At 40.0% G+C, this 24,010-nt stretch overlaps 1 protein-coding gene across 1 annotated transcript in view; it reads left to right on the top strand.

Moving 5' to 3' along the window:
- heatr6 (HEAT repeat containing 6) overlaps nt 1–24,010 on the top strand; it is a 91,982-nt gene that overhangs the window by 54,870 nt on the left and 13,102 nt on the right. The window contains exons 10-17 of the mRNA XM_088320732.1: nt 1,044–1,250; nt 3,176–3,275; nt 4,299–4,807; nt 5,747–5,833; nt 6,304–6,438; nt 6,560–6,682; nt 12,366–12,490; nt 12,573–12,669. Of these exons, the coding sequence (XP_088176858.1) occupies nt 1,044–1,250; nt 3,176–3,275; nt 4,299–4,807; nt 5,747–5,833; nt 6,304–6,438; nt 6,560–6,682; nt 12,366–12,490; nt 12,573–12,669 (1,383 nt within the window). The remainder of the gene's footprint in view (nt 1–1,043; nt 1,251–3,175; nt 3,276–4,298; nt 4,808–5,746; nt 5,834–6,303; nt 6,439–6,559; nt 6,683–12,365; nt 12,491–12,572; nt 12,670–24,010) is intronic.

Below are 24,010 nucleotides of genomic sequence, written 5' to 3'. Positions count from 1 at the left end.
AACTCGTTACTTTGAAAATGAATTCATCAATTAAATCAGACTCTGAGGAAAGTCGGAATAGCGCCCAAAAAAGCTGATCACTAGCGGGTGCTCCCTGGATTTACAGTATATCGTGTCCGGGAATTGACTGGCGCCACGTCGAAAGGGAAAGCTTACAGCTAGGCTAACAGCACTTAATCCACTGCGCTGTACGTGGCAAGTCACCAACGCCAGACCTATTACCAATGAAACGGACGACTTGGAGCTAGTATTCGTGAAAAACCGCTACATTTGTAACTCTTGTATTTGAATCATTACAAAGACCTTTCAGAAGTCGCGGGGACCCAACTCTTGCGTATAGCCTGCCAGCCCCTCTCAATCGTTTTCTACACTGAAAGGAATAGCCCTTTCTTTGTCCTTTTTTATAATGACAATAAACACCATTTATTCAACTGCAATCCTATTTTATTATTATTTGTACATCTTTAGTTGATATTTTGTAACAGTCGTATACTCTCTGTCTCTAAGTACATCATCTCAAGTTATGTTTGCATGTCACCATGTTTATGTTCTCCCCGAGAAAAAAACTAGCACAGAAAATGCACTTGTCTTTGGAAATCCCAAATCACATTGAAATTGCAATCTAGGTCTGAAAAATCGCATTTAATTTTTTTTTCAAAACGCGCCGTCCGAGTACTGACTTTATTTTTGTCCCACGTATTGAACTCCAGGCTACTCCTCCCTCCGCTCAGCACGCAAAGCAGGCAGGCAGGCAGGCAGACAGACAGAGGAATCACGCCATATTGACCAGTTTGAGCACCTTCAATAGAAAGAGAGAGAACAAAAAAGACAGAAAGAGAGCTTGAAAGGAGACGGCTACTTATTGATGGGTAGCCATCTTTCGTTGTTCAATTCATAGAGCCATTTTGCAAACAACCCATCAGTAGTATGTTAATTTCAACACTTGCCTCTGTCTCCTCCCATCATCAATGATTAACTTTGGCCTATTGCTAAGGCTATACTTTTATTATTGCAGCATTTTGATGGTCTGGTCTGTTTTCCAGGTCCGTACGTGTGCGCTCCAGGTACTCTCGGCCATGCTGGACGGCTCCCGTCAGTTCCTGGCCGTTGCTCAGGACACAACATTGCCGCGCACTTCCTACACTCCGTTCTCCTTCACTTTGGCCTCTGCCGTTCGAGAGCTGCACCGCTCCCTCAGCCTGGCTCTCATTTCCGAAACGTCGCCTCATACGCTTACTCAGGTCATAAAGGTATTCATGCACAAATTCCTCTGGACAGGTTTTGTTTGGAGCTTAAAGTTAGAGATTCAACCTAAACTATGGTAAATGTGAGTTAAAAGAGATAATGCTGAATTTGAATTTTAAGGGCTTAGCGTATATTTGGGATAAATAAATAATTTTAATAATTAATCAATTAACAAAATTCATTTGTAGATGCTAACTTAATGTCTTATATTTTGTTGCACATTTTGGAGCACAACAGCAGTTTTTAGAAATTTTGTCAGAAAAATGGCTGATCTATCTCACAATCCAAAGTGTGGCTACATGCACATTTTAATCGTGACCTATTTTAATCATGACACACGCACTCAAATGTTCATAGTAATTCCTTAAAGATGAGTCTACAGAAGAAAATTGAACAAAACGCTACACTTGGGACTAAATAACTAAATTGAGAAGTAGAGAGGAAGATAGCCCACGTGTGAACAAATACAGAAAGATAAAAAAACGGTTTGCTTAAACTTGCGTCTTATTTGTTCTTCACCCAAATTACCTTCTGGCAGCCTGCATTTCACACTAAAATCTGGGATGAGAAAACTACATAAGCAGTATGTGGCCTGTAAAAAATCAAACACAATTTAAAAAAAAGTCTAAAATCATGGCCAGTTTGTGCCCGAGAAGCTGTTATTCTTCCCGGCACCCTAACAGAACTGAGAGAAAAGTGAGAAGGACCTACACACTCGTGCACCTGCCGGGTGTTGCACTTGGCGATGCCCATAGCAACCACTCCCCCACTTTTGTGTGGTAAGGGAGTAGGAAGTGATCTATTATAATTTTAGAATGTCTTGGTAACTAAAAGTGATCTGATCAGGTTTAGTAGTGTGGTTAGAATAGTCACTTAAAATCAATCAATAAATCGCAATTCTAAAGACAATTGTGTTGACATTCATCATTTCGACAGATAAACAGACCAGGCCCAACACATTCCCTTATTCAATTCCTGTCATTTTCATGTCCTCTGGAATCCAGCGAGCGAGGAGAGAGAAAGGGGTAGGAGGCGATGTCAAAAGTTGCAAAGTTCTATACAATTCTGTGTGCATTACAAGTGCACTCATGCCATCACAAGGAATAGTTTAATGTGTGTGTGTCAAGCTCATTTAATGTGGCCGGTGAGACAATGCCTAGAAAAGCACAAAAGATATATGAGCCAGACAACGACATTCAGTTGTATCCCCTGGATGTCGCAAAAGCCAGGTGCCACTCACAGAGCACCTACTCTAGCTGGATTAGCTGACTGCCATTAATTGACTAGAGAACATTGAAGAGGCCCACTTCGGTAATATTTCACTTGAAATAAAAGTAATGGACGTACTCTTTAAGGCTTTTTAAAAAAATACAAAAATAAACACCTGGGTGTTTTTGCAAAAGTTTAAAAAGGCTTTTGCTCCTTTCCAAGCTACATGTGAAATTATACAGCAAAGTCCCCATATTCAGGTAAACACTTACATAAAAGATAAAATAAAACGCAGAAAATATTTCAAAAGTGTGCGCTATATTGTCACTTTCCAGTCCGAGATTCCCTGAGTTAAATTAGTGGAAATTAATTGATGTTTACTTTGATTTTTTTTAATTTTACAAATACAATGTTCATTTGATAAAAATAGCTAGAGATGAAGTCAAATCAAAACATGTATTGAGGGGGAAAAAGCCCTCAATCGTTTTATAATCCATACATTCCTTAATCATAATTTAGTTGTGAGCCTCCAAAAAGACCCCGAGAACTCCAGCTAAAGCACACTTATGCCATTATTTACTAGTCTGGCCCCATGAGAATGCGATTTCTACCTTGTGGCCCCTGAGCTAAAAATGAGTTTGATAACCCTGTTTTAGTGTAAAGAAAATTACTGCCATCTGGTGTGACTGAGATTAATTGCAAGATTTTAATGTTTTGTCAGTGTTTTGCTCACCTTGTGTCCAATGCGCCATATCACCGTCTGAGGCCGGGTCTGCTCAGCACGCTATGGAAGCAGATACGGCCATATTTGCATCACAGAAGTAAGTATTTTGTTCCAAAACTTGATGAAAGTCTTTCGCGGCCTTCCAAGTGATTTTTTTCCCCCTATTAAGCAGGAGCCCCCAAGCACAAAATATAGTGGGGCTCCTCAAAATGTTGTTCATGTGTGTGCAAACAGCATCAAACATTTTCACAGAAAAAAGTCATTATCTTAATTAACTCATTCACAGCTTCCCTGTTTACAATGGGTCTTTTCTGTCTGTTGCTGTCAATGGCAGTAAATTGGTAAAAAAAATCTTGAAATATGCTTTTTATCATGTGAAAAAGATGTTATGAACCAAAAAGGGTTCAAAAAACATGCACATGCGTATTCAGAAATGCATTCAAATAAAATCAGATCAGACAGATAAGATGGCCAAAGACCGTCAAGAGGTTTAAAAACTAATAAAAGTACCATAAAATGGATCTTGAAATTCACAATGTGTAAATGCAGCGATTTAAAAACTGGTATGTAATGTGATCCCGGCCCCAGTAAGCACACCTGCTGCTATTTTTTTTGTACCTGCAAGCTACCCTTACTCTTTTTGGGAAGAACAGAGAGTAGGACATTAAAATAATCTCAAAGAGAGGATATAAAATCATGCATCAGCACTTCTGTGTTTGCATTGGAAAGAAATTAGCACTCTGGCTATATTCTTCAGATGATAAGAGTTTTTTTTGCTCTTGGAAAATAGTCAAAAAATCCCTAAAATGGCTCGCACATGTGCATTTATCTTGTATTTGTCAATTAATTTAAGTTAAATGTTGAAGCCCAGTACATAGCTGCTTATAATTATGTTGGAAACAAATGATAACTGGGCCACAAGTTTCAGGCCACAACTAATTACTCTAACAGATATTCCAAATGCTCCTACTTTTCAAAACATGTGAAATACAACAACTGCCCCCCCAACATTGTGAGCCATCAATCGTCATGGCATCATGTGTGATTAGCTCATGGGAGTACAATTGAAATGATTGAAAAGACACTTGATCCCGCTGCTTTTCTTTTCTTGCGTTCTTAGATGCCAACGTGAGAGTTTCGGCCCTAACACTCTACGGCGCCCTGGTGACCACTCAGGCACCGCTGCCCGAGGTGCAGCTCCTCCTCCAGCAGCCAGATAGTAGCAGCACAAGCGTCTGTGTCTCTTTCACGCTTCAGGACTCCCCTGCCCTCAACTGGCGGCAACAGGGAGAACCCACTTCCCCACGGGGTGAACCCTCCTCCCCACGGGGCAAACCCCCCTCCCCGCGAGTCCCTCAGACGCCCAAAGAAGCAGATGGCCGACCCCCGTGGCTGCTGACACTCTGCGCCAAGCTGGTCACACAGCCCCGGGAAGAGCAGTCGGACAGCGAGGGCACAGGAACTCCCACCTTGGAGCCGTCTCCTGTGCGACTAGAGGCCCTGCAGGTGCTCTTAAACCTAGTTCGAGGTTACGTCTCACTGACCCAAACTTACCTGTGCGACATCGGGCAGCTGTGCGCCCGCTGCCTTGCTGAGAGCGACCCGTCCATACAGCTCCACGGCGCGAAGGTAGCCAGTTGTTTGTGTTTCATTCGGATTGTTTTGTTTTTTGTTTTTTTAATCCTATGAATGCATTAACATCAGGGGTCTCCAACCTTTTTCAAGTTGAAATCTACTTATTTTTACTCGGTAAAAGGGCACACAGATATGCATTTCTTTGGAAGTAGGGTTAAATAGACTCAACCAACCACAAAAACACTGTTTTACTAGAAAATCACAATGGCGTAGCACTGGTGAGCTATTTTCAGAACAGGTCTGTGGGCACCACATTTTAGACCCCTAAACTAAATGGTCTCCCATTTTCTAGAGGAAGAAGTTTAGCTTATTTTGAATATTAATGGCGGGTGTGCTTTGTTTGGAGTTTCCTCAGAACAAGCTGAAAGTAGAATATTTTCTCTATCAAATGTGGTGTCTGCAATTTCAAGTGATGCACCCCACCTTTAAGATTCCTTAAAAGTCCCACTTAAAATGAGCCATATTTTCTGCTTAAGTAGGCAAAACAATTTTGCAGTGTATTTACTTTATTTTACTGCCTGAGGTGATACTTTTTCCATCGGCGTGAAAATCGAGGAGCAAAACAATGCTATATTATCGTTGCCGAAGAAAGGTAGTTTTCCCCCAAACCAACACTGCCCAAATAGTCACAATTTACATATAGTGTAGCATATTTGATAGATTGCATTTCTGATTCTATTATATTTTGAATTTATTTTCTCTCAGGTCTGACACTGGAATAGGTCAAGCAAAGAGTGTCATTTATTTTTATTATTTTGGACTTATTTCTAAATTTAACCTTAATTTGAACTTAAATAACTTCAAAAGCAACAACTTTGCTCATAAAATATAAATCTGCATTTTGATTCTCATAATGTATGAGCACTATCTCTGTGAAAAAATATGCTGCAGATAAACTTGCTTATATAAAGAATGTTTAACACCTTTCCACAGCTGCTGGAAGAACTTGGAACCAGTATTACCCAGCAGTACCAGTCGGGTAGTGATGTTCCAGAGGGCCCCCGGGTCCCTTTGAATCAAGTATGTTGACACACGTTGACATTTCTAGTTTTTTGCTAGATCTTTGAACGTTTGTATTTATATTTCCTGTGTTTTTGAGGGATCGCCTTCAAAACATGTGAAAATACTATTTACGAAATATTTTGATGCATAAAGTTTTATTATTATTGATTATTTGTAATTAAAATAAAAAAAAATCCAAGGAGTGAGCTGAGCCAAAAGAGCCGTTTTTCAAAAAGGAGCTATCCTCCTTAGCTGCTACCATTAGGGGGCAGTGACTCTTCATATGACAACGCCCTAATGATAAGCCACCAGAGCAATCGTGTCGGCGTCATTTTTACTCATCTTTTAAAAAAATATCATTCATTGCTATGTATTCAGATTGCTAAGAAATATGGCATTTGCAATAATTTTCAAACAATTCACGCGAAATTCAAGCATTTTCCTGACCTCGAAAGTGACTTCCTAATTATATGATCATGTACCAAAAGGTGGTTGAGTTCTGGGAAAAGGTTCTGAGCGGACCGCTGAACAGCGCACTGCAGAACCAGCAACATCCTACTCTGCAAACCAGCGCCTGCGACACGCTCGCCTCCATCCTGCCGCAGGCTTTCGCTCAACTGCCTGTGAGTTGCGCAATTGTTTTGCTTTCCTACGTGGGCAAAGTCATCAAAATCATGGATGTGATGTGGATGGAGACAGACAAGCCAATTTGTATGAACACATTTTACAAAATTTTTGTCTTAGAACAAGATGCAACTAATGTGCATCACAGTCCTGCTGGGCCACGCCTACAGCGATAGTGACCTGGTCAAGATGGCAGCCATTAGAGCTTTGGGGATTTACGTGCTATTCCCCTGCCTGAGAGAGGTACTATTCCTACGTTCAATCATTAAGGTTAATCCCAAATAAATTGTTTTTTTGTATAAAATCTACATGTATATTCTAATTCAGAGGTGGCGAACAAGTTTGACACAAAGAGCCAAAATTTTTAACTGTGAGAGTCAAAGAGCCACACCACGCACTGACCTGCCATGACAGGCAGACACACACAAACACACACAATTAAAAACATTATTTCCCATAACACACTCCTCTCCTTACAATACAACAAGTATTGTTCTTGTGTTTATTTCAAGGAAAGTGTCCACCCTCACTACACACAAAAAAATGAAATAAACATGAAACAAGGCAATGAGTCACAGTATATAGAAAATATAATGAGGCAAAGAGCCTCATTCTTATCAGGCAAGAGTCGCATGCGGCTCTTGAGCCACGTGTTCGCCACCCCTGTTCTAATTGTTTTCCAAGATAAGATAGATAGATAGATACTTTATTCATCGCCGCAGGGAAATTCACATTTCCAGCAGCATCAGATAATGCATTTTACAAGTGTTTTAAGCAAATTTTGGGTTGTTTTTGTGTAAAATTCCTAGGCGTTGTATTGCATATGGATGCAGTAATGGAACAACAAAGGGCAAGAGTCATAAAAAGGGCAAAAAAAGCACACAAAGAGCCGCCAACTGAATGGTAACCGGGAAAGATTAACGAAAGGCTGTTGCAGCCTAGGCGAGAAAACATGAGGCTTGCCGACCCATAAACACGCAATGAGCAGCCAGGCTAACCAGAAACGAACACTAAAAGTGGCAACGGCTACAGTGATAAACGCAAAGCTGGCTGAGGATAAACCAGTGGAAACAGTCAAAACTGGGCTTACACTATGTTACTCGATCAAAAAATGTGTGGTGGGCAGCCAGGCTAACCAGGACACAGTAAAAACGGTGCTAAAGCTAGACTACAAAAAACACGCGGTGTGCAGGCAGGCTAACTGGGAATCGACAATGAAAAGCTGCTGCGGCTATGGTTACAAACGCAAAGCCGGCCGGGAATAAACCAAGGGACACAGCAAAATAGCGCTAACGCCAAGCTAGCAGGCCAAGCAACACATTGAGCGGCCGACGTGCGCCAGTTCGGAAGGCCTTCGGCAGCCCCGACGATGACAGGGAGATAGCCAGACAAAATTATACCAACTGCGACACACGCGGCAAAAACACAAACAAAAAGCCACAATTTCCTGCCTCCAAGGAGTGAACAGCGATTGTATACCACTCATTTCTAACAATTGATTCGAAGCTGGCCTCACATGTTGTGTGTTATTAGGATTGCCCATTTCGTGTTCCTTCAATGATTATACAGCTCCAAAGCAAACAACTAAATTAGTCAACTTTGAGACTAAATGTTTTCATATTCGCCAGCGTGTGAAATGTTTTGCAATTTACTTGCATAAGTTTGGGGAGGAACACTACATAGTCTGTGCCTAATTGAAAAAAAAAGAATTCTGTTTGGGGAAACCTTTAATTACAGAGAGTCTCAAAGAGTGGCTCAAGCCACAATTCCAACATCCTCTGATTTAAACCTACAGCATGAGGAAAATTATGCGACGGATGTTGCATGAGCACCAATAGACAAAACACAGTAAACATCAACAATAAGTGTAATTAATAACTGAAATTGTGAAAAAAGTCCAAAACGGCATATCTCAATCAGCATATCGATGCAATAGTCCTCAGATGATGGCATACATCAAGCGTTTATTGCAGGGGTCGGGAACCTTTTTGACTCAAGAGAGCCATAAAAGCACAATTTTTGGAAATTTGTTTCAGTGAGAGCCATATAATATATTTTAAGACTGAATTCAATTAAATGTGAGCATAACAAGTGTCTTAATTTATTATTTTAAATAATGTGGTTATAATACTCACCATTAATGTGACTCCTGGTGCTGCATGGATTTGCTGATGGTTTTGTAGGCTGGTTGGTACTTAGTGAGTTTAAGCTTCATGCAGGCATTGAGGCTTTCATCCGTTAAACGTAATCGTAGGTTGGACTTGATGTGTTTGAGATGTGAAAATGACTGCTCACATGAATAAGTCGATCCAAACATTGTCAATACACCAATACTCACACACCTCAGTGTGTGATATGTGACTGGAAGCGCGTTCCAAGTTTTGAGAATCAGCTCGTCTTCGGGTTGAAGTTTGTTCATTTCTGTCCACACGTGCTTGCTCGCCAACCTCGCTTTCTGTCGTGCAATTCTTTCCAACTCTTCATTCAGTGATTTGAACTTGTTCATCCACATCTCTGAGGCCTTCAGGTCAGCCATTTCTGCTTCAAAATCTACTAGGGAGACATCAGGAATGCAACTCTGGTCGGCTGTGTTCAGTGAACACTCGTTTGGATGGGTGGTGAACTTAAAAAGACCAGAGTGCTCACGAAATTCTCCAAAGCGCGCTTTGAACGACTAGAGGAGACTGGATATGAAGTCAGTTAGCTGGTGGAGATCAAAGTTTTGAGTGGGCTCACTTGTCGTGCATGCCTTTGTAAACTCGTGTTTTTCAAAATGTAGCAAGCGACCTGTTTCAAGATCCTTTATGAAGAGCTCCAGCTTGTTCTCAAAAGCAAACACAGCGTGTGAAGGGATAACACTATTTCCAACGCCTTGCATTTTAACGTTGAGCTGGTTCAGATGTTCGGTAATATCTACGAGATAATAGAACTTGAGGAGCCACTCAGTTTTCGCTAGCTCAGGATGCTCGTTGCCTTTCATTTGAAGGAAAGTCCGTATTTTGTTGAGGCAAGCCGCAAAACGGCTGAGCACCTTCCCTCTTGACAACCAGCGCACATTGCTGTGCAAAAGCAGACCGTGAAAGGTATTTCCAACTTCATCCAGCAGTGCTTTAAACTGACGATCATTTAAGGCTCGGGCAACAATAAAGTTGATCACACAAATGACTAGCGACATCACTTCGCCAAGCTGCCCGTCACACATCTGTGCACAAAGTGCCTCCTGATGCAGAATGCAATGGAAACTTAGGATGGGTCCTTTTTCACGTTCACGGAGAAGTGTCACAAATCCTTTGTTTTTCCCCACTATACATGGAGCAGCATCAGTACACACTGAGATAAGTTTATCCAAAGGCATTTTTTTCATGAGCGAACTCCATGAAAGATTTGAATAAATCCTCACCTCTTGTGGACCCTTTTATTGGCATAACAGCCAGACTTTCTTCGCGCAGTGTATCACCAGCAGCATATCACCAGCAGCATCATAGTTGCAGGTCTACTATGAGAGAGACGAACTAAAAAGAAAAATCCAGAAATCACAAAGCCTGATTTTTTTTAACAATGTATTTGTGTGATACAGCTGCAAATAAGTACTTGAACACTTGTGTATCATCTCGTTTTCTGACCTGATGACATGTTAGTCTGCCCATGAGAAGTCCACCTGCAATCCAGGCATTATCCTGAATCAAGTGCACCTGTTTGAGGTGGTTAGCTGCATAAAGACACCTGTCCACCCCATGCAATCAGTAAGACTTGTAACTTGGCGAAGACCAAAGAGCTGTCCAAAGACACCAGAGATAAAATTGTACCCTTCCACAAGGCTGGAAAGGGCTCCGGAGCAGTTGCCAATGAGTTTGGTGAAAAAGGTCCACTGTTGGAGCAATCATTAGGAAATGTAAGAAGCTAAACATGACGTCAATCTCAATTGGAGTGGAGCCCCATGAAAGATATCACCTTGTGGGATCTCAATGATTCTTAGAGAGGTGAGGAATAAGCCAGGAACTACTCAGCAGGAGTTGGTCAATGACCTGAAAAGAGCTGGGACCACCGTTTCTAAGGTTACTGTTTAGGAGCAGACCGTATTGCCTCTCCCCAGAAATATACACAAAGAGTAGAGAAGTTTGAGGGAGAGGGAGACGTCGTTTATTGATATTTGTCAGCGTTCAAACAGCGTTCTCATTCGTCTAAGAGACAATCAGCTTTCTTATACCCTCCGGAGCAGAAACATTACATCAGCCATATCACGTGTTGTTATTTTCTTACTGGCCGCATGCTTCCAAGAATTGACAGTGTTTTTGCAATCGTCCACATGTTTCTCATCAAAAGTTGCCGTGACCCAGCCAAGTTCCCGTCAGCTTCACAAGTTTTTCCAAACCAAGCCGAGTGTTATTACTTAGCTGACATTTAAACTCGGGAGAAACAAGCCTGGAATTTCCTGTTTAAACAAATGTGGCCTCTTTCTGTCGATAAGCTCCGACTTCATAATTCTACAACAACTGTAAGTAATACACTAAGACGTCATGATTTGGAATCATGCATGGTACGAAAGGTTCCCCTGCTTAAATCAGCACATGTCAAGCCCGTCTTAAGTTTGCATATGACCATTTGGATGATACAGAGGAGGCATGGGCGAAAGGTTTGTGGTCAGATAAGACCAAAATAGAACTTTTTGGTCATAATTCCACAAAGCATGTTTGGAGGAAGAAGAATGAATAGTACAATCTGAAGAACACCATCCCTACTCTAAAACATGGGGGTGCTTTAGGGATGTTTTTCTGCACATGGGACAGGACGAGTGCACTGCATTAAAGAGAGAATGACTGGGGACTATGTATTTTGAGACTTTGGGGAACAACCTCCTTCCTTCAGTCAGAGCATTGAAGATGGGTCGTGGCTGGGTCTTCCAACACGACAATTACCCGAAGCACACATCCAGGAAAACTAAGGAGTGTCTCCGTATGAAGCATATCAAGGTTCTAGCATGGCCCAGCCAGTCTCAAGACGTGAACACAATCGAAAATCTTGGAGGGAGCTCAAACTCTGTTTCTCACCAACAGCCCAGAAATCTGACTGATCTACAGAAGATCTGTGTGGAGGGGTGGCCCAAGATCCCTAATGCAGTGTGTGTAAACCTGGTGAAAGACTACAGGAAACGTTTCACCTCTGTAATAGCAAACAAAGGCTACTGTACCAAATATTAACATTAATTTTCCCAGGTGTTCAAATACTTATTTGCAGCTCTATCACACAAATAAAATGTTAAAAAACATAATGCATTGTGATTTTTGGATTCCTCTTTTTAGTTTATCTCTCACAGTGGACAGGCACCTACAATGAAAATTTCAGACCCCTCCATGATTTTTAAGTGGGAGAAATAGCAAAATAGCTGGGTGTTCAAATACTTCTTCTCACTGTATAATGCATCCTGCGGGTATGAAATAATTATGAAATATGACAACTGTCAGGATATGGTGTAATTTTTCAAAATATTGATTTGTATGTACAACAAGATAATCATTTCCCTGTGATCTGCTAAAGGAAGTGTTGATACATAATTTTATCTTCAAACTGACTTAATACAATGAATAACCTTTGTTTTTGGAGCATCGATTTAGGATTTTTTTAGTTTTTAATTGACCGTAGTAAGTGCACTTATTTTGAATGTTTATAAGTATCAGTTAAGTGAAAATTGATTCTCATATGATAAAAAAAATTGGGGAAAAAAAAACCCAATAAGTTTTGCCAACTCTTCACCTATGAAGAAATGGCTATTCTTAATTTTAAAACAAACTGGTATGTCGTATTGCGGTTAATAGATCAAACAATCATAAAATCAAGTTTGAAAGATGAGGATGGAGATTGTTTGGTATATAAATACAGATTTGTGAATTATAATTTTACTTGTGATATTCATTTGTCTTCATTTCAGGACTTGATGTTTGTGGCTGACACGGCCAACGTGGTTCTCGCTGCCCTGGACGACCGATCCTCCAATATCCGCGCAAAGGCCGCCTGGTCTCTCAGTAAACTGTCTGACGCACTTTTCCTCAACACGTGAGAACTCATCAAACGCGGGTCATTATGTCCGTTGAGTGTCTCATTGACTTGATTTCTATCCTTTTGTCGCCTCCTCCAGGGATTGCGTGGATGTCAACTTTCAGAAAGAGATGTCGGACATGCTGTTGCTAAAGTTGCTGCAGGCAGCCACTCAGGGGGCGGCTGACAAAGACAAGGTTAGTGTTAGGCGTGTTACTGAAAAAACTTAATTACCGTATTTTGCGGGCTATAAGTGACAGTTTGTTTATTTTAGAGTTTGACCAGGGGTGCGACTCCTGGGAAGTTTTTAACACATTCTTGTACAGTGGAACCTCTGTTTCGACCATAATCCGTTCCAGAACCCTGTTCGAAAACCGATTTGTTCCATCACCGAAAATCGTTTTTCCCATTAAAAGTAATGTAAAATCGTTTTAATCTGTTCCAACACCCTGAATGTTTACCATGAACGTAAAAATGAAGCTAACCCAGGCTAATCGTACGTTAGCGTTAGCATAATCTTCAGCACGAAAGATTACGCGAACATGAACGCGTAAAAATAAAAAAATCAGGTCGTTTACATGTCATTTAGCACCCGGGTCTCCAGAAAAAGTGGTGAGCGGTTAAAGGATAAAGAAAATAATTATGAATAGGATTTCTTACCTTTGTGGTGGTCTGCAAGAGCCATGCTCTATTATTTCTTTCTTAAATACAATAGTTGTACGCACGCTGGACAACAAACTGGACTGGACTGCCAACACAGAAGCTCTATGTAGGAAAGGGCAAAGCCGACTTTACTTCCTCAGAAGGCTGGCCTCCTTCAACATCTGCAAAAAGCTCCTGAAAATATTCTATGAGACAGTAGTGGCAAGCGCCCTCTTCTATGCGGCAGCGTGTTGGGGAGGCAGCGTCAAGAAGAAGGATGCCTCTCGTCTATCCATCTATCTATCTATCTATCTATCTATCTATCTATCTATCTATCTATCTATCTATCTATCTATCTATCTATCTATCTATCTATCTATCTATCTATCTATCTATCACTACTCTTCTTTTTTCACCTGTAGCAACTTTGCTGCTTGCACCGACCTTTTTCGGAGGCATAATTAGGGGCTAAAACACTCCGTTCACCGATATTAAAAGCGAAAGCGAAAAGAAGTGCGCGCGCATGTCATAACAGTTCTTCACGAGGGGTGGGGGCAATCTACCCGATTTACACCCGTACGCCGCTCAGCATCTACACCCGTACGCCGCTCAGCATCGCACCCTAGCGTACCGGCTTTCGAACTCCAATTCCACTGTATATTGTTTCGCTTTTTTTTTCTTTCACACTAAACTGCAAGAGGATGCTCTAGGCCTTTGTGGATAACTTCAACCGTGTCATATTGTGCAGAACAATATACCCCTTTTCTTAGCAATCAGGACACGAATGTTCAGAAGATAAGGCGTAATTTCGCCAAAGTAAATATTTTAAACTTGCTCAAAAAGGATTTCTATGCAAGGTGCAAATACTCTGTGCGTGACTGTTCTATTACATTTCCCCAGCAAATGAGATACATAGTCATTTAAGTGGCGTTCGCGCGAGTGACGTATGCAGGCGAGGAGTGCATTTCACGCTGGGGGACATTTTTCACCGCAACACAGGTAATTTTAAAATAACTGCGAAGACAGAACCAAACAACACCAAAAAGAAAATCATATTCTGCAGATTACAATCTGCAAGTAGTGAAATATGTAGCCAAAAAGCAAAAAGAATGTTAGCAAGGGACTTGTAAGGGACTGGCGATTCAACGTGAATTCAACTTGAACTAAAAGACAAGGGACCTTGCTACTGAGAACCCCCTAACCGTCAACGACTCCCACCTTCCAAAGGTCACATCCGGTAGTCATAAAGACCTTTGGTGGGTTAGAATAACTTGCCTGGAGTAATCTCCTTGTTTTTTCCGTAACTTGTAGGCCTTCTTTTTTCTTTCTTTTTTCTTTTTTAGGTTGCAGTAGTTTGCTTAATGTAGACTTAATGTGTGGTCTTAATCGTTTCCTTTTGTGATTCCCTACTCCCATCCTTACTACACCTTTGTACTGAACCTTACCCTCAAAAGAGTCCTAAAACACACACCTCCTAGGAGTGACCCTGTTGGCAATAAAATGGGGGGTGGGAAGAACCAGCAGCATGTTGTTTGTTTGTCACCTCAAGGTACACCACTTCTGCCCAGATGACTGCCTACAAGCTGTGACAAAGAAAAGCAACTCAAAGGACTTCCCCAACGCATACCTGCTAGCGGTAACAAAGAGGAGCAATCAAAAGGTCTTCTGTGAGACTTTTCTTGTGGATTACTGAAGGCTGTGCCTAGGAGAGGCACCCCAAATGAACTTCCCTGTGAGACATTCGTGGTGGAGTACTGCAAGCTGCACCTAAGAAAGGCACCCCCCAGAGGACTTCCCACCGGAACTGTTGCAAGCGGTGCCTAGAAAAGGCACCCCAAGAGGATCTTCCAGCGGAACTGTTGCAAGGAGAGGTACCCCAAAAGGACCTCCCTACGAGACATTCCTGGTGAAGTACTGCAAGCTGCGCCTAGGGATGCACCACCCACAGAGGACATCCCAGCAGAACTGTTGCAAGTGGTACCTAGGATAGACAACCCAAGCGGACTTTCTGTGCTGGACTGTTGCAAGTTGTGCTGAAGGATGCAACCTGAGGAGCTGCCTCCTTCACAAAAGGGTTGACTGTAGAGCAAATAAGCAAAGCACAAAACTAACTTCCAAGTCACTCAGAACTTTGGAATGGATAGAACGACTGCGACCCCTTTTGGACAGTTCCTGAACGTACCAATTCACCATGTACCATAATGAAATCTTATAAAATGAAGTTTTGAATGTAATTAGAACATCCGAGGCATATATATTTATAAAATAATGTTCTCACTGTACGTAATTATGTCGATTGAAGGGGCATTCTCAAGTACAGAAAATAACACAAATTTCAGATTTTCAGATTCAGATCTACTTTATTGTCATTCTAGTACACGTGTATACAGAACGAAATGTCGATGCATCTGACCCCCACAGTTTCCTTGAATGTACAGATATAAATAATGTTGTATTGTATTTTGGCTACGTATAGTATTTTACCATAGTCACTTCTTTAGCTTTCTACAAATGTAGCAACTTCTAGACTGTTACCTGATACTGGGAGTATCAGATATCTAAGACCACGCCTGTAGAAGCATGGTCTGGTCAAGCGTCCCTGGTCCATATATAAAAGGGAACTGATCGTTAGTTTGCTCTCACTCTTTCCGACTGGCTCTTGTCTTCTGCCCCCGCATGCCGGGTGCTTGAAGAGGTTATGCAGGCCTGCCCTGCGGCCTTGACTCCAGCACGTGGGCCGCGCGTTACAACCAACTGGAGCACAAGACCAAATCTCTCCGAGACAACAAGTAAGAGGACGGTTTCAAATTTAACACCATGTTTGCTGGTTCTTGGGAATATGCCTTTTACTCTGTACAAGGAAATCTCCCCATACCGACTAGCATTATAGCGGGAAACTTTCGTTTTGTGCTACTTTCAGCTGTCAAACTCCCAGAAACTTCGGTACAAGAGTGGGTAATGAGACAAGTGATTGGTTCCGTGTGTTGACTGGTGTGAGACAGGGGTGTGTGATATCACCATGGCTGTTTTATGTGTACATGGATAATGTGGTGAGAGAGGTGAATCCAAAAGTATTTGGTTGAGGTGTAGAGATGATGAATAACAGTGGAACGGTGTGGCAGGTAAGTCGGTTGTTGTTTGCAGTTGACACAGAGGTTGTGGCTGATTCTGAGGAAATATTGAGAAGGTTGGTAATGGAGTTTGGAAGGGTGTGTGATGGGCATAAATTATGTGTGAATGTTGGGAAGAGTAAGGGGATGAAGTGTTTACGTGATGGAGTGGGCATGGCGTTGGAAATAAGTTTGCATGGACAGGTGCTGGAAGAAGTTGAAAGCTTTAGGTACTTGGGTTGTGATGTGGCCGCAGTTGGTGGAAGGGAGTGCGAGGTATTGTACAGAGTTAATCAAGGAAGCGAGGGTTTGGGTGCTCTGAGGAGGGTGATGAGCAACAAAAGTATGAGTATGGATGTTAAGAGTGTGATTGTGCCACCTGTGTTGTATGGTGCAGAGACTGAACGCAGATTTGAGAAGGAAATGTTTAAATGTTTTTGAGATGAAGTGTTTGAGGAGTATGTTAGGAGTGACAAGATTGTATAGATTGAGAAATGAAATTGTGAGAGACAGAACTGGAGTAGTACTGGAACTGAGCAAGCGTGTGGATAAGAAGTTCTAGGTTGGTTTGGACACGTGGAGAGGATGGATGAGGACCGAATGTTGAAGAGGAGCTACAGAGCAGAAGTAAATGAAAGGAGACCAAGAGAAAGGCCGCTATTGACGTGGATGGATGGTGTTATGAGTGCACTGCAGGAAAGAGGTCTAAATATAGTGGAAGCTAGAACTCTTGTTGGTGATGGGAATGAGTGGAGAGGTGTTGTAAAAGGATAGTGGGATGTTTAGACGTGTCCTAAGGGATGACCTGTATGAAGCGGCAGTGGTAATCCAGTGAAAGCTGTTTGGCCCTGCTGTTGAACAGAAGAGTGTGTTGTGTCACCCTGACCTGAGTGACATGGCCGCTTTCTTGTGTCCGGTTTCATCTGGAGGTCAACTCAAGTCATGTTTATTTGTATAGCCCTTAATCACAAAGAGTCTCAAAGAGCTGCACAGATCAAAGACCATTGCAAACTACATTATGACACCATACCCTCATCTAAAACATACATGAGGGCAATTAATACACATATTATCAACATAAAATATAAATGATTCATATGCTATAGAGTAGAAGTGTGTTTTAAGCTTAGATTTAAACATTTCCACTGAGGTTGCAGATCAAATCTCAGGGGGAAGAGCATTCCACAGCACCGGGGCCCGAATGGAGAACGCTCTCGAACCTGCGGATCTCTTCTTGGCTCTTGGGATCACTAGTAGACCAGCGTTTTCAAAGCGAAGGCTATTAGAATAGAATAGAATATACCTTTTTTGTCATTGTTACAAAATGGGTTGAACATATTGTGACAATGAAATTGGGCGTGACACTACAGTTTCACATTTAACAGTGAGGATAAAAAAAAACAAAGAAGATAAAGGAACAAAGAAGATATGGTTATAATTTACACAATGTAAGGAACAAAGAAGATAAAGGTTATAATTTACACAATATTTACACAAGAAATGTGGGCATGTAGGATGTTACATACAGTTTTGGGATCGTATTAGTGCAATATGCGTCAACATTATGCAAAAATAGTACACATTGTGCATTAGGCATGAATACAATTTTACATCTGTATGAGGTAATACCAACAGAACCTTAAAATTACATCTTAAGCTAACAGGGAGCCAATGCAGGTTAGCTAAAATCGGGTAATGTGATCAAACTTTCTTGTCTTCGACAAAAGCCTCGCTGCAGCATTTTGTACCAGCTGAGGGCTCTTGATTTTGGACTTCGGGAGACTGGCGAGTAGGTCATTACAGTAATCGAGACGGGAAGTAACAAACGTGTGAATTATAATCTCCGCATCTGACTGAGACGGCATAAGACGAATTTTAATGTTGCGAAGAATGAATTAATGAAGACTTTATTTAGAAAATTAAAATAAAAACAGAAAAAAAAACAATAACTCAACAACAAAATAATGTTATATATGTTCGAAAAGGGGTAGTAAGAAGCAGATGCTTATATTCCCTACCCCTTCATCTTCCCTTTTAAATACACCAATGATAATAACAACAATAGCAATAATATTAATAATAACACTTATGATATAACAATAGCAACAATAACAACAAAGTTAACCATAGTTCTAGACACACTATTCCCAATCCCTCGTATCACTCATACCCCATTTTTCTTCATCTCTGTATTCCGCCAGTCGTGTTTTTTTGTATTTTAATTTGAACAAGTGAATAGTTGGACATTGTTTGATCTTGTCTTGTAAATTGTTCCAAAGTTTGACTCCACACACACACACACACACACACACACACACACACACACACACACTTTCCCTGGTTGTTCTCACCTTTAGTGATTATGAATTTACTACAGCCCCTTAAATTATAATTTCCCTCTTTCCGAATGAATAATTTATGGATGTTTTCTGGCACTATGTTTTTGTTGACCTTAAATAGCAGTTGTGCAGTTAAAAATTTTTACCAATCATCTAATTTTAATAATCTGGATGGAAGAAAGCTGTTCTAGTAATATCCTTCACGTGTGTTTAAAGGGACAGATCGGGGTCAAATACCACTTCTAAATTTTTGACTGAGTCACTCTGGGCGATATTACATTTGTCAATGTTCAGAGCAGTTTTTGAGAAGGTTCACAGCATTTAGATAGACCAATAACTTAACATTTCGGTCTTTTCAGAGTGAAGGCGCAAGGAGTTGAGTGGAGGGACGAAAGCATGACCAACTTGGGTACCGAGGTGCTTAACTTGTGTGGGTGTTTGGGTATTTGGGTTGGCCATGGTCCCCAAAAAAGTTTGTGTGTGTTTTTTGCTACTTTTTTCCCTTTTTTTCTTTTCTTTGTTTTTGTGTATGTGTTTGTCTTGCCCTCGGTCACCCCTCTCGAGGCATATGACAAGGGTAGATAGATAGATAGTTAGATAGATAGTTCGATAGATAGATTTCATTGTGGTACATTGTTAGGGTTAATATTTTCGTAATAGGTTAAACTGGAGTGATCAGTAAGAGAGGCAAATGTAGTTTTAGAATTTATTCACTGCAGTGGGCAGACGGATTCAAAAAGTCTCACCGTCTCACAAGTTTCCCGCGTTGCAACAGAATTTTGTTCAAAAGCGTGCGCATGCGCAGAAAGTATCAATGACGTCACACATACGTCTACGGTTCAAAGTTCGCACATGCGCAGTAATAACCAACGACGTCATATATCTTTCGGTTCAAAAATGGTACAAAACAGCAGAAAACGAATTGTAATACAGGTCAAACTCATCAGGATTATTTGTAACATAGTAGACAGAGAAATACACAATTAACTAAATATGATTAGCTTTGACATTTCCCCCCTGTTGTGGATTTCGAAGGACATCAGTGATAATACCAGAGATTTTCAAGTTAACACATCATTAAGAAATACAACAGGTTAGTAGTTTCGTGGAGGGGCGAAAAACCTTCGTAAAGGAAAAAATTCCCCTCCTCCCACCTCATTTCTATGAGGTCGAGAGTGTTTCTTATGCTAGAAAACGTAGTAGTAGTAGTAATGAGCGATGGTTAAAAACACAAAACAAAGAACCCTGCCTGTGCGTTGGTCTCCACAGGGCCTGGATGACTTGGTGAACGGGACTCGATTAGCTTACCCGCTCAGATCTTCGCGTGTGCAATGGGGAGGTTTCCCTTTAGGGATAAGTCCTTTTAGACAATGTTGTCTAAGTCCATTTAAATTTGGTGTATGGGAACTGATACCAATGTAACAAAGCAGTCCGCAAAGTCCAAAATTTTCAACATTACGATAGAAGAAATTGAACCTAATCTCGTTTCTTCCCTCAGTTGTTAGGATTCTAATTTTGGTACTTTTACGACCATTTCTCTAGATATCATTGTAGAATCTAATGCCTATTCTTTCGGAAGAATAGATTAGGGCACTATTGGCAGCTTTTGATGCTGTTTTTCATGAGCATGGGCACCGTAAGGATCCCCACACCTCCTGGCGTGATGATGATGTGTTGCTTGTAGATGAGATGACACCATCCAGTTGTCCACATTGGATTGCTCCTCTTTTCGGATCTGGCAAGTTAGCTTCTTCCCTGAGATGACAACAGCCTCCTGCGTCGAGGCCGACGTGTGTAGGAGACACAGTTGATGGCGCGAGTGCTAGCACACTCCCCAGAGTCCTGACCGCTGTCCTTGGAAAGAAGTTAAGTTTGACGCTCCCTGTGGGCTGACAGAACTCCATCATCTGATCAGCAGGGGTCACCTTCTGTATGGATGAGAGAAGCATAAATCAATACCATAGAACTGAATATTCAGGGAAAGCTATAGATGGGGAAAAAAGGATAGTCAGGACTTAATTTTTTTTTTTTTTTATTAAATAGTTGTGCTATCCATAATTTACTCCCCCCCCCTGTTGAGACTTCATGGCTCAAAACAAATAAAAAAAAAAATCATTTATAGATTTGTATATTTTCTTAAGTTGTCTTTATATTATTATAAGTGAAAATCAAAATCCCCACTATAAGATGCCCTATCCATTTTGAGCATTTTATCCCAAAATTCTAACTCGAAGATAAACAATTTATTTTTTAAATTGTTAGTTCTAAATTTCAAATTTTGCTTTTTCACTAAATCCAGTCACTGAATCAGTTTAACCATTATCCTTGTCAGAATCATTTACCCTGATTTGAGTGTTTGAGTGTTCTCTTTTGTAGATTGATCACATTCGAGAAAAACATTTGTATGCACTTTTTATTTGCATTTTCTTTTGATTTTCAATGTGTTATCTTGCTGTTGGCCATTCCCCTCGAGGCAGATGACCAGGATAGATTGTTAAATTACCAATTTAACCCGAGAAAAGACGTTTTTATTGTTATGATTCACCCTTTGTTTTGCCTTTTGTAAAAATCATAACCTATATATTATCTTTTCAGTAAGTAAATTTGTTCAAAATAACAGTATTTTGCAAAGAAAGCAGGTAATTCACGTTCAAAGTGAATGATTTTGCCAAAAATGAAAAATACCATCCCAAAATGTTCTCAATGTGGGCGATTTTCTAATGGTGAATGGTTATTTAAATTGATTTTTGTTAATCAATTTGATAAACATTGTAAATTTTGTAATATTACAACATTTCTTTTGTGTAATATTTTTCTATCCGTCCAAATTTCGTAATTTGAATCTCAAAAAACAGTTATATGGAGAGCTTATTCAGAAGACAATTTTTCATCAATTTCGGAAAAAACTAGGTTTTAACTTATATTTTACGGAATGTCTCAATGTTCCCCCCTGAGTTAAAACCTAAGTTCACAATCTATGAATAGGAGTGAAATCAGACACATTTATAAATTTGCAAGATGAATTTATCAATCTTCCTCAAATACATTTACACTTTGTATTAACAAGACTCTATATAACTTCAAGCAGACGCATTCTTGAATGTTGTTGTCTTTCAGTCTTTTGATTTGCTTATTCCACATTTCATTCACCATTTGAATGTTGCTTTTGGCCCATCAAAAATAGTTTTTCAAAAATGTGTCCATGTCAAACACAAAATGACTTTATTGACTTTTTTGTCAATTTCACTGGTAACGACTGCAGGAATCTCCTGTTAGCTGTCTGAAAAGCAGCTGGGATGTGCCCCATCACTCCCTTGATGTCGTTGTTGATGAGCGTAGCTGGGATGTGCTCCATCTCACTCCCTTGGCCTCGCTGTTGATAAGCAGCGCAGATAATGGATGACTGATGTCTTTGGCTCTTTCAGCAAATGATTTTTGTCCATGATTTCTTTTTGACAGGGTGGTATGTCCTTTGAAGAGTAAATGGACTTTCAAAAAGAAAGGAAAGAGTCTTTTTGTGGAATTCACTGGCACTTAAGAGTCTCGTTAATTCCATTGTGCTTATGTAGTGGGATTTTTTAGTAAATTGGCCGGATTATTCAATGTCTTAAATTTTTCTCTAAATTTAAGTACTAGTAGACATTATCTTAGTTTAATCAATTTCTATTCATTTATTTCCCATGCAATTATTTTTAAATTAGCCCGATATGTCTCAAAATCAACTAATCTGTTATTTCCAATGGCCCTCTTCAAGATTGATCAGTTTCTCATTGTCTTCTAAAAATGCTCTTCCATAGAAACCGTTTCCTTTTAACTTAACCAAACCATAAGTCAGTATTTGTTACACATTTGTTTATCATTTGTCAATCGTAACACTCATTCTAAAAAAAATTCAGTGTGTAATCAATTGTCCTCCCAATTTCCTTTGGGCTAAATTTGTCAAAATTCCAAATTCTCACACTAAACATCAGAAATCTCAAAAGATCAACAAAAAATTCTCAAAAAAAAATGCCAAATCGAACTTAATGTCATAACTTCTCTAATTGTATTTTCTTCTCTCTGTAACCATAATCAATCTTTTATTGATTCAATATAGAACAATACATACTCGTCACTTATGAATTATCTTGTTGAGTGTATCTATTTTGTTTATTCATTATCTTTTCTTTTGCGCAACAATCTTTGTTTCTACGCACTAGTCTTCGTTCTAAGCATCCTTTCGAGATCCCTTGTGATTAAAGCTAAACAAATTAACGATCTGGTCTGACTATTAATACTTGTTTCTTTTTTTCCTTATTTAAAAGAAAAAAATAGATTCAGTGACTGAAATAGCTTCAGCTACGTTATTAATGATTTCTAGTCTCGAATTCTTTTCTGTGTTAATTTGTCGTCATTTTCAAACTTCCTTCAAAATTTTGATTATTTGAAATGGTTCAAATGACCTATTGAGAGTAATCTATTATTGAATACGAGAACAACTAAGGAAATAACCTTTACATATTACGCCTCTTTTGAATTTGTCCATTTACGAACGAGAAGATGAACACTAAAATTATGGACCGTTTTTCCAGTCATCTTCATTGCTTTTTTCGTCCCTGCTTTATCAGGAGCAAAACTACATGTCTTAAAGTTATTACCCTTTTGCTATTCGCATATTCAACAAAAAATGATTAGTTCGGTTACTCAAATATTCTTTCTTTTTAAACTATTCTGTATAGTTATCTTGTATTATACACTCATTGTTTTCATTTCCCCACGTCATTTATGCTGGGGACGCAACTTTTTTCCCTTTAAATTGTCATTATCATTTAGTTACTCTTTAACAAAGATTTAACACATTACAAGCCTAATCGTTAATTTGGTTTTGTTATACGAGTTTTATTTTCCTGCAGGCCGATCTTAGCTAACGAGATCTCATCGCTTCGAGATTACGTCATTGTTGTTGGTAATTCTTGTCGAGTGAAGGTCAGTCTTTTTATTAGACAAACGGCTTTTTTCCTTGTTCAATTCATCAAAGAGCTTGCTTTTACGGCTCATTTGCTTTGATGATTGATATCACGAATTATGTTGTACTAAGATGTTAAAGAGAGAAGTACAGAAAGTAGAAAAATGGAAAAAAGACAAGCCTGTTATTTGCAATTACCATCAACAAATGCAGAAAATAAATTAATAATTTGATGATCAAAACTGAATGAATACGCAGATATCTTTGTATCACTTAATTTCAGGGGTTATTAGATCTCTCCCAAGATCTATAAATCTTTTAGCAAGCTAGTACAGGGAATTCAAAATCCCTATCATATTATCATTATTGATAGTTCAGTATTAAAATTGTTTCATATATATATATATTATATATGTGTGTGCAGCACGGTGGCGCAGTGGCCAGCACGTGTGCGGCATTATTAAGGACCTGGGAACAGGTGTGTGTGTTCCAAGCCAGCCAC

The sequence above is a fragment of the Urocampus carinirostris genome, chromosome 17 (genome assembly GCF_059441175.1).
Source record: "Urocampus carinirostris isolate Australia breed hairy pipefish chromosome 17, RoL_Ucar_1.0, whole genome shotgun sequence".
Classification (NCBI taxonomy): domain Eukaryota; kingdom Metazoa; phylum Chordata; class Actinopteri; order Syngnathiformes; family Syngnathidae; genus Urocampus; species Urocampus carinirostris.
Note: the sequence above shows the minus strand (reverse complement) of the source record. Positions and strands in the feature narration are given on the sequence as shown.